The sequence below is a fragment of the Eptesicus fuscus genome, chromosome 11 (genome assembly GCF_027574615.1).
Source record: "Eptesicus fuscus isolate TK198812 chromosome 11, DD_ASM_mEF_20220401, whole genome shotgun sequence".
Taxonomy (NCBI): Eukaryota; Metazoa; Chordata; class Mammalia; order Chiroptera; family Vespertilionidae; genus Eptesicus; species Eptesicus fuscus.
In genome coordinates, this window is record NC_072483.1 from 1,399,769 (window position 1) to 1,415,042 (window position 15,274).

The 15,274-nt window shown below is 47.1% G+C and overlaps 1 protein-coding gene and 1 non-coding gene across 3 annotated transcripts in view; both read left to right on the forward strand.

Annotated features, from left to right (window-relative positions):
- The first annotated feature begins 438 nt into the window (after window positions 1-438).
- Window positions 439-569, forward strand: LOC129150820 (small nucleolar RNA SNORA50). The gene has a single exon (XR_008557565.1). It is a non-coding gene; the product is annotated as a small nucleolar RNA SNORA50 (small nucleolar RNA).
- A 12,625-nt stretch (window positions 570-13,194) lies between these two features.
- Window positions 13,195-15,274, forward strand: part of ERCC3 (ERCC excision repair 3, TFIIH core complex helicase subunit) — a 64,196-nt gene continuing 62,116 nt past the window's right edge. For both annotated transcript variants that reach the window (XM_054722941.1, XM_054722942.1), the window contains exons 1-3: window positions 13,195-13,268; window positions 13,454-13,659; window positions 14,608-14,844. In XM_054722941.1, the coding sequence (XP_054578916.1) occupies window positions 13,241-13,268; window positions 13,454-13,659; window positions 14,608-14,844 (471 nt within the window). In that variant the 5' untranslated portion in view covers window positions 13,195-13,240. The remainder of the gene's footprint in view (window positions 13,269-13,453; window positions 13,660-14,607; window positions 14,845-15,274) is intronic.

The window sequence follows — 15,274 nt, forward strand, 5'->3', positions numbered from 1 at the left end:
TTTGTATATTGTTGGCACACATTTTTTTAGATTTATCATGCATGAAGGCTGCAATAATTAGCACAATGAAAATTGCTTTTTTTTTTTTTTAAACATGTTAATTCATTTGAAAGATTGTGGTGCAAAGGGTTACTCTAAGTAACCTGGGTTATGGAATATAAATGAACGGCACTCTGCGTGTTAATAAAGCTAATATTTATTTCCACTGTGATGGTTTGTCCAAATCTGTTCTGGGACGCAGTGTGTTCCTCCTACTTGTCCCTCCCTGGCCTGAGCTGATCCCTTTCTAGGAGATCAAGCACTGACCAACCTAGAAACATTGCAACTAAGTCTTTCCAGGATGTAAACCTGTAATGTCCTACCCCCATGCTCTGGCATACCTTTTTCTGGACACCTTGATTACTCTAGTCAGAAGTTAACAGTGATGAGGAACAGCATAAACACTGCCTTTGAGCCTCACAGGTCTTGGGCGTAGCTTCATGGCCAAGCAACAGTGTAGAGTCCAAGGGCTTGTTATAAGGGCTCTTCAGCGCTCAACTGAACTGCTCTTTTAAAAACAAGGTACATTTCTAAAAAATAGCATGAACAAAGCCTACTTAGTCAAAGTGTAAGGAATGGGCGTTCCCACATTATTGGAGATCATTTAAATTATTCTTTTTTTATATTTATTTATTAAGTTGATTCGAGTGACATTGGTCAGCATAAACATATAGGCTTTAGGTGTGAGTTTGCATGTTACAAGATCTGTATATTACACCATGTGCCCACCACCCAAAGTCAAATCTTCTGTCACCAAGAGATCGTTTAAATTAATACTTTCACGTAGAGGGCAACTTAGCAATACAAGTTGAAAGCCTCAGAATCTTGTATATTTTCTAACCCAGCTATTCTGTATCTATGAATTAATTCTGTGGCAATGATTGCAACTTTTTTCTAACAATTGCTGGGTTAGAAAATATAGCTAATATATATAAAAGCCTAAGTGACCAGCTGGCCGCTAGCTATGACGTGCACTCACCACCAGGGGGCAGATGCTCAATGCAGGAGCAGAAACCACAGACATGGAAACATGAAACAGACTGATGAATCGAAGAGAGGAGGAGGGAGGGGAGAAGGTAGGAAGAGATTAACCAAAGATCCTATATGCATACTAGAGGCCCAGTGCATGGATTCATGCACCAGTGGGGTCCCTCAGCCTGGCCTGCGCCCTCTCGCAATCTGGGACCCCTTGGGGGATGTTGGAGAGCTCTTTTCAGCCTGCTCCCCGCAGGCCTGGCTAAGGGACCCCACTAGTGCACAAATCTGTGCACCGGGCCCCCCCCTCCCTCTGTAAGCAATATGCAAATTAGGCTGGGACGCCGTAACGGTCATGACCAGCTAAGGAGGAGGGGCCGGGCGTGGCCCGGAGCCTGAGAGAACAACACGAGGGGAGGTGTGCCCAGGCCACCACCCCCGCCTGCCGGCCCCAGCAGGCCCTGGAGTGGGAATGGTGAGGCAGGGGGGTGTGCCCAGGCTGCCTCCGCCACCTGCCCGGGAACAGGAGCAGAGAGGCGGGGGGGGGGGTTGTGCCCAGGCCACCACCTCCGGGAGACAGCGCCCCTGCAGTCCCGCCTCTGCACGTGAGCTGCAGAGGAAACACATTTCTGACCGCTCACTGGCTAAGCTCCCAGTACGCCACTCACACTGTTCTTGGTAACTTGGGTAATAAGAATCCAAGAAGGTGATATAGGGTTTTTCCACCTCACTCCTGGAGGAAAAAAAACGAAGGTCCACTGCTGGAGGGGATAAGAAATGTCATATCCTGCCCTAGCCGGTTTGGCTCAGTGGATAGAGCCTTGGCCTGCGGACTGCAGGGTCCGGGTTCGATTCTGATCAAGGTCATGTACCTAGGTTGCAGGCTCCTCCCTGGCCAGGGCCCAGGTCAGGGCTCATGCAGGAGGCAACCAATCAAAGAATCCCTCTCACATTGATGTTTCTCTCTGTCTCTCCCTCTCTCTTCCACACTCTCTAAAAATCAATGGAAAAATATACTCAGGTGAGGATTTAAAAAAAGAAAGAAAGAAATGTCATGTCAAGACCGGTTTGGCTCAGTGGATAGAGCGTCGGCCTGCGGACTGAAGGGTCCCGGGTTCGATTCCGATCAAGGGCATGTACCTTGGTTGCGGGCACATCCCCAGTAGGGGGTGTGCAGGAGGCAGCTCATCGATGTTTCTCTCTCATCGATGTTTCTGACTCTCTGTCCCTCTCTCTTCCTCTCTGTAAAAAATCAATAAAATATATTTAAAAAAAAAAAAAGAAAATGAAATTGCTATAGGATAATTAAAAAAAAAAAAAAGAAAGAAAGAAATGTCATATCCTCTGAAAGACACATCTTGAAAATGCCTGAAGTTGTCTTTTCGTGGTGAAGGGACTAGAGTCCGTGTTGATGAAAACACCTTGGCAGCCAGCAGTGGCAGCAGCAGCGGGGTGATGGGGGTGGCGTCTTCCACTGATCAGCCCACAGAGGGAGGTCAGACTGGTTTAGGCCTGCTCCCCGGACTGTGAGAGGGGGCAGGCTGGGCTGAGGGACCCCACCCACCCAGTGCACAAATTTCGTGCACCTGGCCTCTAGTCCTATATAATAAAGTGGTAGTATGCAAATTGACCCTCACACCCTCACAAGATGGCTGCCTATGACCAGGCCGGCAGGGGGGTTAGTGAGGGGCAACCAAACGACTGAACAAGCAGGCTGCGTGGGGCAACTAGGTCGGCAGGGGGGTTAGTGAGGGATGACCAAATGACTGAACAGTAGGCTGCATGGAGCAACCAGGCCAGCGGGGGGGGGGGGGGGGGGGGCAATTGGGGGCGACCAGGCCAGCGGGGGGGGGGGCAGTTAGGGGCAACCAGGCTGGCAGAGGGGGGCAGTTAGGGGTGACCAGGCAGGCAGGCAGGTGAGCGATTAGGAGCCGCAGTCCAGGATTGTGAGAGGGATGTCTGGCTGCTGGATGTCTGTTCTGGGGATCAGGCCTAAACCAGCAGCCGGATATCCCCAACGGGTCCCAGATTGGAGAAGGTGTAGGCTGGGCTGAGGGGACTCCCCACCCCCATGCACGAATTTCATGCACCGGGCCTGTAGTATAGCTATAAAAGCCCCAAATTGAGGCTGTATTCAACAATGGGGGTTACTGTAACCAAATACCACAGTCGGGCTGGTATCTTATAACATTAGAACTTTGTCAGCTCTGGAGGCTACAAGTTCAAAATCAAGGTGTGGGCAGGGCCATGCTTCCCGTGAAAGCACAGGGCAGGCTCCCGCTTCTCCAGCTCTCGGTGGCCCAGGTTCTCCGTGGCTCGTGCTGACAGCTGCATTCTCTGCCTTCTGTCTTCACACGGGGTCCCCCTCTTTCTGTCTACCCCTCTGTGTGTGTGTCCCGTTTTTATAAGGACACCACAGTCATATTGGACTAGGGCGCACCCTGATGACCTCATTTTAACTTGATTACCTCTAAAAACCCTGTTTCCAAATAAGGTCACGTTCCGAGGTACCAGAGGTTAGGACATCCAAACTTCTCTTCTGGGGGAAATGCAAATCCACTGTAGTCAGTTATGTGGCCCCTAAAAATTCACATTCTATTCACATGCAAAACACATTCATCCCATCCCACCATATACCAGTCAATAATTCCAGCATCCACGCAAAGGCCAATATTCGTCTGAACAACTCAAAATCATCATCTAAATCATTCAAATCAATCATTGGTTAGACTTGGTGTATGGTTCATGCTGGAGCAAAAGTCCTTTTCATCTGTGAACCTATCAAACCAGACTACTTAAGTGCTTTCAAGTGGGACAGATGGAGGGTAGACAGTTCTACTTCAGAAGGGAGAAAGCAGAAGGAAAAGGGCTTAGGTCCCAAGCAAGTCAAACCTAACAGGGCCAACAGACTTCAATCGATGGTAAGACTTGAGGGAAACCCTCATGGGCCCCTTGCTCTGTCCTGAGGAGCCCACTGGGTGGTGGCATTGCTCCCTCAGGACCAAGGAGGTGCCCCAAAGGCACCCCCCGCCCCCCCCCCCCCCGTGCCTGTGCCTCCCAGCCCATGCCCACAGCCACCCGCTAGCCTTTGAACTGCCTTCCAGTCACTCTTCCCTTTCCTTAAAGTAGAACGTGTTTGCAGCCAAACAGCTCCGTCAGTCCCTTTCCTGCCCACAGAGGTCCAGGTCTGGCAGCCTTCCTTCCTTTACTTCCTTCTGTCTAAACTGGCGGGGTTTCTGCCCCGATTGTTGGCTGTGCCCGTCAACCACAGCCTGATCTCTTTAGCAAATAGTTGTTCAGCCACACACCCTGCTGTTTTCTCCAGAGCATACTTTCTCATTATTTGTAGTATGATTAGGATGAGAATTTCCCAAATCTTCAAATTCTGGTTCCTTTTTGCTTAACAATTCCTTCTTCAACCAATCTCTTCCTTCACATTACTATTAGTAGCAAGGCTAAACCTTCAACTTGTGCTTCAAAGTTTTCAGCTAAATAACCAGTTTCATCACTTACAAGTTCTTTCCACACAACAGAACACAATTTAGTTAAGTCATCTACCATTTTAAAGCAAGGATCATTTTCCTCTAGTTTCCAATAACATTTCTCATTTCCATCTGAGCACTTAGCAGAATCACCTTTGATATCCATGTTTCTAACAACAGTCTCTTCAAGGCAATCTAGGCTTTTCCTATCATGCATCTCAAAATTCTTCCATCCTCTACCCATTACCCAATTTCTAAGCCACTCCCACATTTTTAGGTGTTTGTTACAGCAGCACATTCCTTTCATTTAAAAAAATCTGTATCAGCACTCTCCAGAGAAGCAGAACTTCTGGGTTGCATTCTAGAGGCATAATTTTTGTTTTTCTTGGGAAACTTGTCTTTGCTCTTAAGGCCTTCAACTGATTGGATGAGGCCCACCCACGTTGAGGGTGTTCTTTACTTAAAGTGTACTAATTGTAAATGTTACTTATATCTTAAAAATACCTTAAGAGTAATATCACGATTGGTATTTGACAAAACAACTGAACACCAAAGCCTAGCCAAGTTGACCATAATGGATTAAGCAAATAAATTGTAGGAGATCCATATAATGAAACTCTTACATTATTGATTAAAAGAGAGCAAGTTAGCCCTAGCCGGTTTGGCTCAGTGGATAGAGCGTCGGCCTGAGGACTGAAAGGTCCCAGGTTCGATTCCGGTCAAGGGCATGTACCTGGGTTGTGGGCACATCCCCAGTGGGAGGTGTACAGGAGGCAGCTGATGGGTGTTTCTCTCCCATTGATGTTTCTAACTCTCTATCCCTCTCTCTTCCTCTCTGTAGAAAGTCAATAAAATATATATATTTTTAAAAGAGAGAGCAAGTTACATGAGATGTATACTATGATCTCACTTTTTGTTTAAGAATAGAAAAAATATTGGGTGTCACTCAAGTGGTTGGAGGAGTTATAAGTGATTATTATTTTTGCTTATCTGTAATCTTAAACTTGTATGACAATGTGGGTGTTTTGCTTAGTACAAAATATTTTCTTCTTTTTCTCAGCTTTATTGAGATGTAAAAACTTACAACATGGTGTAAGTTCAAGGAGTACAATGTGTTGATTTGATACACATATACTGCAATATTACTACCATAGCATCATCCATCATACCACATAATTGCCACTTCTTTTTTTGTGGTGAGAACATTAAGATGTACACTCTTAGTAACTTTCAAGTATAATACAGCATTAACTATTATCAACATCTTGTAAATTACATTCCCAGAACTCACTCATCTTTTACTAGTAAATGGAAGTTTTACACTTTCACCAACATCTTCACATTTTCCCCACCCCTTAGACCCAAGTAACCACCACTCTACTCTGTTTCTAGGTCACATTCTCTTTTAGATTTCACATTTATATGATAGCATGTGGTATTTGTCTTTCTCTGCCTGACTTATTTCACTTAGCATAATGCCCTCAAAGTCCATTCATGTTACAATAACAGGATTTCCCATGGCTTGAATACTATTCCAGTGTGTGTGTGTGTGTGTGTGTGTGTGTGTGTGTGTGTGTGTGTGTGTGTGTGTGTTGTTTCCACATCTTGGCTACTGTGAACAATGCTGTAATAAATATGTGAGTGCAGCTCTCTCTTCAAGATTCTGGTTTCACTTCCTTTGGATAAAACCCAGAGGTAGATATCCTGGGTCATATGCTAGATCCCTGTTTAAGTTTTGAGGACTCTATACTGTTTCCCATAGAGGCTGCACCAATTTACATTCCCACCAACAGTGACAAGGGCTCCCTTTTCTCCACAGCCTCACCAACAATTTTGGCCTCTCATTTTTATTATGACAGCCGTTCTCACAGGTGTGAGGCAGTGTCTCATTGTGGTTTTGATTTGCGTTCCCTGAGGATCACTGCGGATGAGCACCTTTTCACGTGCCTGCTAGCCATTTGTATGTCTTCTCTGGAAACATGTCTATTCAGTCCCTTGGCCCAATTTTTGGTTGGGTTATTTTTTGCATTGAGTTGTATAAGTTTTAGTATATTTTGGATACTAGCCCCTTATCAGATGTGTGGTTTGCAGATATTTTCTCAATTTTGAGGTTGTCTTTTCATTTTGTTGATCTTTTGCTGTTGTGCAGAACCTCTTAATTTTCATGTAGTCCCACTTATTTTTGCCTTCATTACTTTTGTTGTCATATCCAAAAAATGTTGCTAAGATCAATGTCAAGAATTCCTTTCCCTATATTTTCTTTTAGGAGTTATATGTTTCCAGGTCTTATGTTTTAGTCTCTAATCCATTCTGAGTTAACCTTTGTGAGTGGTGTAAGATAGGCATCCCATTTCAGTCTTCTGCACGTGGTTATCCAGTGTTCCTAACACATTTATTGAAGAGACTGTCTTTTACCCATTGAGTATTGTTCACGAAATATTTTCTTAATTATGAAAATGTTATATTACTCATTCTTCCTCATCATCTCCTTCAGTAAAATAGAAGATTTGTTAGGAAGAGCTTTTAAAAGGACATGTTTGGCCCAGCCCTGTGGCTCAGTTGGTGGTAGCGTCATCCCGTACACCAAAAGGCTGTGGGTTCGATTCCTGGTCAGGGCACATGCCAATGTTTCAGGTTCCAGGTCGAGACATGTATGGGAGGCAACCAATCAATGTTTCTCATGTCAATCTCTCTCTCTCTCTCTCTCTCCCTTCCTCTCTTTCCAAAAATCAATAAAAACATATCCTCAGATGAAGATTTAAAAAATAGTTTTAAAAAGGACATATGTTTAACATTTCTATTTCTCAGAATTTGCTTTTAAGAAAACCACCCAAAATGCAGCTAAAGATTTATATCCAGGGATATCCATCACAGAGCTACTTATAATGAGATACACTGGAACCATCCCAATACCTGAAGTCATGGCGTGGGTAAGTAAAGAACGATATTGCCTACAGCGAAAAGTAGTCCTTGGGCATTCTTTTTAATGAAAGGTGAACAAAGCTTATGTCAGGAGAACATAAAATGATATATGTCCAAGTAATATCTTCATGGTGTAAAAGCACCTACAGGCAACATATATACATATATCCTGGACGAAAAGAAACCAAAATGCAAACTGTGGACAGCTAGAGGTGCTATGCGCGATTTAAGTAGCCTTCGCTATGCTTTCCTTTGTTTTCCAAGATTTTGCATGACATGTATTCCTTTAAGCGGAGAAAATAGTAAAATGCAAAAGCCAGTTTTAAAGGCTTGGCTCCTCCACTTCTTGAACAAGTGAAATTTATGTGAAGCAGGGACCAACACACCCATTCACTGAAGACATCTTCCTGAGACTGATCTCCGTGTGCACGTCCTGGGGCTGAACCTCAGTCTTCATTCACTCGGCTCATCACAACAGTTCCTCCACCGTGAACTACAACGGAGTGGAAGCAGGACTCCCAGGACCCTGCTTTTCCTTTCTCACGGACTGTTCCCCAGCTGGGGTGCCCAGTCCTCCCTCATCTGCCAGCCTCTTCACTGAGGTGTTCTCAGACCTTTCCTCCACACACAGGCATCCCCCAGGCAACCTTGATTAGTTCAACAGCTTCAGCACCAGACATGTTGACAGTTCCCAAGATTATATTTCTAGGTCCCAGAACTTCGGACTGATGTGCAACTGCTTTCTTGACATAGCATTTAATTGTCTAACAGGCCACTTCTATGGACTGGATTGCACCCTTCCCACAATTCATTTCTTAAAGCCCTAAACCCCAATGGGACTGTATTTGGAAATAGAGGCTGTGAGGAGGTGATCAAGGTTAAATTAGGTAATAAGGGTGGGGCCCTAATCCAACAAAGCTGATGACCCTATGTACGGCGTAAGGGACACCAGAGAGCTTGTCCTTCCCAACCCCCATGTGAGGGTACAGCAGAAGGTCAGAGGCGGTCATCTGTAAGCCAGGAAGAGAGCAAGACCTTGAGCATATATTTCAGTCTCCAGAACTTTGAGAAAATATATTTTTTAAAAATATATATATTTTTATTGATTTTTTACAGAGAGGGAGGGAGATAGTTAGAAACATCCATCAGCTGCCTCCTGCACACCCCCTACTGGGGATGTGCCCGCAACCAAGGTACATGCCCTTGACCGGAATCGAACCCGGGACCCTTCAGTCCGCAGGCCGACGCTCTATCCACTGAGCCAAACCGGTTAGGGTGAGAAAATAAATTTTTGTTGTTTAACTCATACAGTCTGCTGAATTTTGTTGTTACACTGGAGGAGACTAATACAGACCACTCACATTCAATACAGTATGTTTCCTAAGGACATCATTTATGCAGTTTCTCAGGCCCAAAGTCTTAGACTTATCCTTCCCTCCTCCAGCTCTGTCTTCAAAATACATTCAGAAGTGAACCACTGTTTGGGACCTTCACCCCTACCAACCACACTGGAAAAGCCAGCAATTTCTTTTATTTTTTTTAAATCTTTTTTCAGTTTATTTATTTTATTATTTTTTATTGCTTTCAGAGAGGGAGAGATAGAAACATCAACGATGAGAGAGAATCATTGACTGGCTGCCTCCTGCACACCTCACACTGGGGGATCAAGCCCACAACCCAGGCATGTGCCCTTGGCTGGAATCAAACCCGGGACCCTTTAATCCACTGAGCCAAACCAGCTAGGGCAGCAATTTCTTTTAAAATCAACTTTTTAAAAATTTCCGTTACAGTTGATATTCAGTATTACACTAGTTTCAGCCAAACCGGTTTGTCTCAGTGGATAGAGCGTTGGCCTGCGGACTCAAGGGTCCCGGGTTCGATTCCGGTCAAGGGCACATACCTTGGCTGTGGGCACATCCCCAGTAGGGGGTGTGCAGGAGGCAGCTGATCGATGTTTCTCTCTCATCGATGTTTCTATCTATCCCTCTCCCTTCCTCTCTGTAAAAAATCAATAAAATATATTTAAAAATATATATTACACTAGTTTCAGGTGTACAGCATAGTGGTTAGACACATAAACTATGAAGTGATCCCCCCCAATAAGTCTAGCACCCACCTGACACCATATTATTACAATATCATTGACTATATTCCCTAAGCTGTACTTTTACATCACAGGACTATTTGTAACTGCCAATTTGTACTTCTTAATCCCTTCACTTTTTTCACCCAGTCCCCCAAGCCCCTCCCATCTGGCAACCATCAATTTCTTCTCTGTGTCTATGAATATGTTTCTGTTTTATTTTGTCTTTTAGATTCCACATATAAGTAAAATCATATATTTGTTTTTCTCTCTCTGACTTTATTTCACTCAGCATCATACCCTTAGGTCCATAATATTGTCACAAATGGTAAACTGTCATGATTTTTATGGCTGAGTGATATTTCATTGTGTATATGCACCATATCTTTATCCTTTGGTCTTTTGACTAGAGCATTTAATACATTTACAATAATACAATAATTTGAAGTAATTATTGACAGGTATATAGTTATTGCCATTACATTGTTTTCGTAGTTTTTCTCTGTTCCTTTATTTTCTTGTTGTTCTGTCTTGTATGTTGACTTTCTGAAATTTTGTGTTTGGATTCCTTTCTCTTTATTTCTTGTATATCTCTGATTTGTGGTTACCATATGCTTCATATATACCAAACTATGTTTATAGCAGTCTATTTTAAGTTGATGATGGTTTAAGTTCAAACACATTCTAAAATCACTATCATTTTTACTCACTCTCGGCATTTGTTTTTGTCATTATTATTTTTAAAAAATATATCATTATTGATTTCAGAGAGGAAGGGAGAGGGAGAGATAGAAGCATCAATGATGAGAATCATTGATTGGCTGCCTCCTGCACATCCCCTACAGGGGATCAAGCCTGCAACCCAGGCATGTGCCCTTGACCGAAATCGAACCTGGGACCCTTCAGTCTGCAGGCTGATGCTCTATCCATTGAGCCAAACCAGCTAGGGCTTGTCATTATTTTTTACTTCTTTTGTGTATGTGTGTATTCCTTAATTTACTGTTGTAATTACACATGATCTTCCGACTTTTGCCTTTAAGCTTTGAACTAGCTTTAGTGTTGGTTGATCCATTGCTTTTGTTTGCCTTTGCCTGTGCGAATTTTTTTTTTTTGGAGATATTTTCTTATTCATATTTTTTATTCCTTTCTTCCCCCCCTCCCCCATTACTGTTAAGTCCCTTTAACATCTCTTATAATGCTGGGTTAGTGTGATGGACTTTAGATTTTCTTGTCTGGGAAGCTCTTTATTTCTCCTGTGACTCTGAATTTTTTTTTTTTTTTATAGCCTTTGTGAATAGACTCATCTTGGTTGTAGGTCCTTTGAATTGTGAACAAAAAAAAGGTGTGTGTGTGTGTGTGGGCGTTTTCCATGGAAAGTAATCTCTCAGGATAATCTGATCACAAATTCCTATCTGGGCAGGTCATGGTGGGCAGTCAAACCCCAGGCACATAGCTTTGTAGTAAAAGGCTTATCTTTGCCTTATGCAAGCCCTGCTCATTGTTTCTGTGCATCCAGGTTAACAGTTTTGAAATAAACTGAAACCACTCTCAAGAGAGCACATAATCTTGTTATCCAATTTCCACCCTGCTTTCTCTCACCTTCATGTTATCTTCCTTAGCTCCCTCCTTAATTTCAAATCTTTAAAAGATGCTGCAAAACTGTTATTCTTTGAAGCACTTGAGATCCTGCTCCCCAACGTATGTCATCAGTTTGGCTCAAATATAAAAATTCTCTACGTGTTTGGACATTTCTTACATTGATAGAGTATTTCATGCCAACCCCTCTGGCTTGCAGTTTCTGTTGAGAAGTCAGCTGATAGTCTTATGGGAGTCCCCCTGTAAGCTGCTTTTCTCTTGCTGTTTTTAAGATTCTCTCTTTGTCTCTGTCCTGTGCCATTTTAATGATTATGTTTTGCTGTGGGCCTCTTTGGGTTCATAAGCCAGACATTTCTCAACTCGAGTGCTGCAAAAAGAGGCATTTCAAAGGTGTGTTAACCTAGATGCACAAGAACAATGGACAGGACCCACTTAAGGTAAATACGGACCTTTGCTAAGAATACTAAAGGCCCAGAACATCACTGCCCACCCTGACTGCCCAGTTAGGGATTTGTAACCAGATCACCCTGTGCGGTTCCTCTTCCTAACTGCATTTGTCACATTTATTACAGAGCCCCATTTTGGTCCATACTCTGAACTGGCACACCTGCTGTGGACCTTGAGAAAGCAGGTACCTACTAAAAAGGGCTCAAATGAAAAAACAGCCACCACAGAGCCTAGCAGCCCTTTCCACAGGCCTCCCACTGCAAACCCCACTTCAGGGAGAAGCCTGCACACAGCTTCTGCCTCTGCGCTGAACTCCTGCCTGCTCAAGGCTCCTGCCAGCTGAGCAGCCTTACAAAGGACCGGGATCCTATTTCAACCAACAGACAGTGCCCATCCAACCAGAGCAGTGCAGTCTGCACCAAACTGGGAGGATTTATTTGATGAGGATGGACTAACCAGGGGCCAGGAAGGAAGACTTCTGTTTATACGTCAGCTCCTCTGGCTCAGGGAGCGCGCCTTCCCTGTGCACAGAAGAATGAAGATGGGGGGGTTTCCGCTCGAGACCAGCCTGGGGAGGGCAGAGCCAGCGCAGGGCAGGGGTAGGGTAGCGCAGCGCTGGGCAGGGCAGAGCCAGCGCAGGGTAGGGAAGTGTAGGGCAGGGCAGAGCCAAGGCAGGGCAGCGGGGGAAGTGTAGGGCAGGGCAGGGCAGGGCAGGGCAGGGTAGCGCAGGGCAGGGCAGGGCAGGGCAGTGTAGGGCAGGGCAGGGCAGGGCAGGGCAGGGCAGGGCAGGGAAGTGTAGGGCAGGGCAGGGAAGTGTAGGGCAGGGCAGGGTAGCGCAGGGCAGGGCAGCGCAGGGCAGGGCAGGGCAGGGCAGGGCAGCGCAGGGCAGGGCAGCGGGGGAAGTGTAGGGCAGGGCAGGGCAGGGCAGGGTAGCGCAGGGCAGGGCAGCGCAGGGCAGCGCAGGGCAGGGCAGCGCAGGGCAGGGCAGCGGGGGAAGTGTAGGGCAGGGCAGGGCAGCGCAGGGCAGGGCAGCGGGGGAAGTGTAGGGCAGGGCAGGGCAGGGCAGGGAAGTGTAGGGCAGGGCAGGGCAGGGAAGTGTAGGGCAGGGCAGGGCAGCGCAGGGCAGGGCAGCGGGGGAAGTGTAGGGCAGGGCAGGGCAGGGCAGGGCAGGGCAGGGCAGGGCAGAGCGTCTAGCTGGAGCCCCACAGCCTGCTGGGTCACAATGGAGCAGTTTTGCACTGAATATTGTTTCCCTTTCTGGGCATCCCAAGTTGGGGATTCCTATTGACATCGGATTGGCCCCGACGACATCTGTTGGACTGTTGCCCTCCCTTCCTCCAGCTCTTGGCCCCAATACCAGCCCCGGGGCGAGGGGTTCGCACTCTGGGCCCCGCTTCCTTTCGCCTCGGCTCCTAGCACCGGCGTGCGCCCGCGGCCTCCGTGGATCTCGGGGGCGGGCGGCCGGGTCCTGGCGTTGCTCGCCGTCCGGAGCGCGGCCGAAGCCCCGAGACCCTACCAGGCGCCCGAGGTGCTCCCGTGGCGGCGAAGGATGGGAGGAAACGCGCTCGGGTCACAGCTCTCTGCCGCCGGCCACGGTCCGGAGGCGGGACTTCCTGTGTCGGCACCGAGAATTTCCGGCTAGACCGGAAGTGTCCCGGGAACAGCCCTCGGAGGCCGCGCGTTCCCTGTGCGCGCCATGGGCAAGCGGGACCGGGCGGAGCGCGGTGAGCTTCCCCGCTTGGGCGCCTGGGGTGGGGCAGGGGCGCTGTCCGCCCGCGGGGCAGTGCGGGGGCAGTGCGGGGGCAGGGCCGGGCCCGCGGGGCAGTGCGGGGCGCTGGAGCCTGGCCGGCCGGGCTCCTGAGGGGCGGCCGGACCTCGGCGGCCCGGCTCACTGCGTGGGGTCCCGCAGACAAGAAGAAGGCCAAGAGGCGGCACTACGAGGACGAGGAGGAAGATGAAGACGACGCCCCTGGAAACGACCCGCAGGAGGCGGTGCCCTCGGCTGCGGGGAAGCAGGTGGAGGAGTCCAGCACGAAGCTGGACGAGTACGGAGCCAAGGACTACCGGCCGCAGATGCCGCTGAAGGACGACCACCCCTCCCGGCCCCTCTGGGTGGTGAGCGCGCGGCTGGAGCTGGCAGAGCCGGCCCGCAGGCCGCAGCGGTGCTGGCCAGGGGAGAGGGGCGGTGGCCTTCCTTCGTCTCTAATCCCTCCTTTCACTCTTTCTCTCCAGCTCTGCCGCAGATTTGGGAATACTTTTATCTACCGAATAAATGATATTTATGTAACATTTTAATTCCCAACTTTAAAATATGAATTGAAGACATATTTGCTAGGCAGTTTTTTTGCTCAACTTGGAGCAATTAATGTTCTACGTTCATTTGAAATCTAGCCAAACGGTAACTTGAAGATAGCTAGTGAGGTGAATTTTCATGTGAAGAGTAGTGGGAAGCAGCTACTGATTTTATAAACTTTATTCTATTTTCTCTGCACTGCTGTATCTGATCAAACTGGCCAACAGTTGGCCGAATGAATAGGCACAAAAATATCCCTGGTGTTGGGTAGGTTAACCAGTTAACTGCCACGTGTCCAAAACGGAAACTATCCCCACACGCCACAATATTTTGAATTTAATTTAAAAAATCAATTTGCAACGAATATTATAAAAAGAAATATATTTCAATTCGGGTGGTCTTGAATATTCTCAGTTGAAAATTCTTACAAAAATGATCTTAAAGCATCTATAGACGCTTATGGCGTAAAAAGGGTTAAAGACCACTTTTGGGGCAGCGTATCTTTTATAGGTATCTAGAGGCTTAATGCAGGAAATTTGTGCAAGAGTACACCTTCCTTCCCCAGGCTGTGGGCACCCTTCCCCTGCTTCTGGCACCAGCTTGCCTCTGGCACCTGGGACCAGGGCTTCCCTCCCAAACCTGGCTTCCTGGAAGGACATCCGGTCTAATTAGCATATTATGCTTTTATTATTATAGAGAGATGATATGGAAAAGAACCTAATAGTCTTTGAAACTCACTAGTTTCTTCGTGTCCGTTTGGTGTTTCTCAGGCTCCTGATGGCCACATTTTCTTAGAAGCCTTCTCTCCAGTTTACAAATATGCCCAAGACTTCCTGGTGGCTATTGCAGAGCCAGTGTGCCGGCCAGCCCATGTGCATGAGTACAAACTGACCGCTTACTCCCTGTATGCAGCCGTCAGCGTGGGGCTGCAGACCAGTGACATCACTGAGTACCTCAGGAAGCTCAGCAAGACAGGAGTCCCCGATGGAATTGTTCAGTTTATTAAGGCAAGTGGGGGCAAAGGCTGGCACTTCTGCTCTCCGTTGCTATAGTAATAATGGGGACAAGTGCGACACATGGTTAGCTGTGGAGCCAAGAAAGTGCCTGTCAGCCCTGGCCGGGGGCTCACTCGGTGGGAGCATTGTCCTGCCACCAGGAAAGTTTTAGGTTTGATTCCCGTTCAGGGCACATACCTAGGCTGCGGGTTTGATCTCAGGTCAGGATGTCTGTCTATCTCACATGTTTCTCTCTCTCTCTCTCTCTCTCTCAGGTCAGGATGTCTGTCTATCTCACATGTTTCTCTCTCTCTCTCTCTCTCTCTCTCTCTCAGGTCAGGATGTCTGTCTATCTCACATGTTTCTCTCTCTCTCCCTCTCTCCCTCTCTCCCTCTCTCCCTCTCTCCCTCCCTCCCCCCTCCCCTTCTCCCTCTCTTCCTC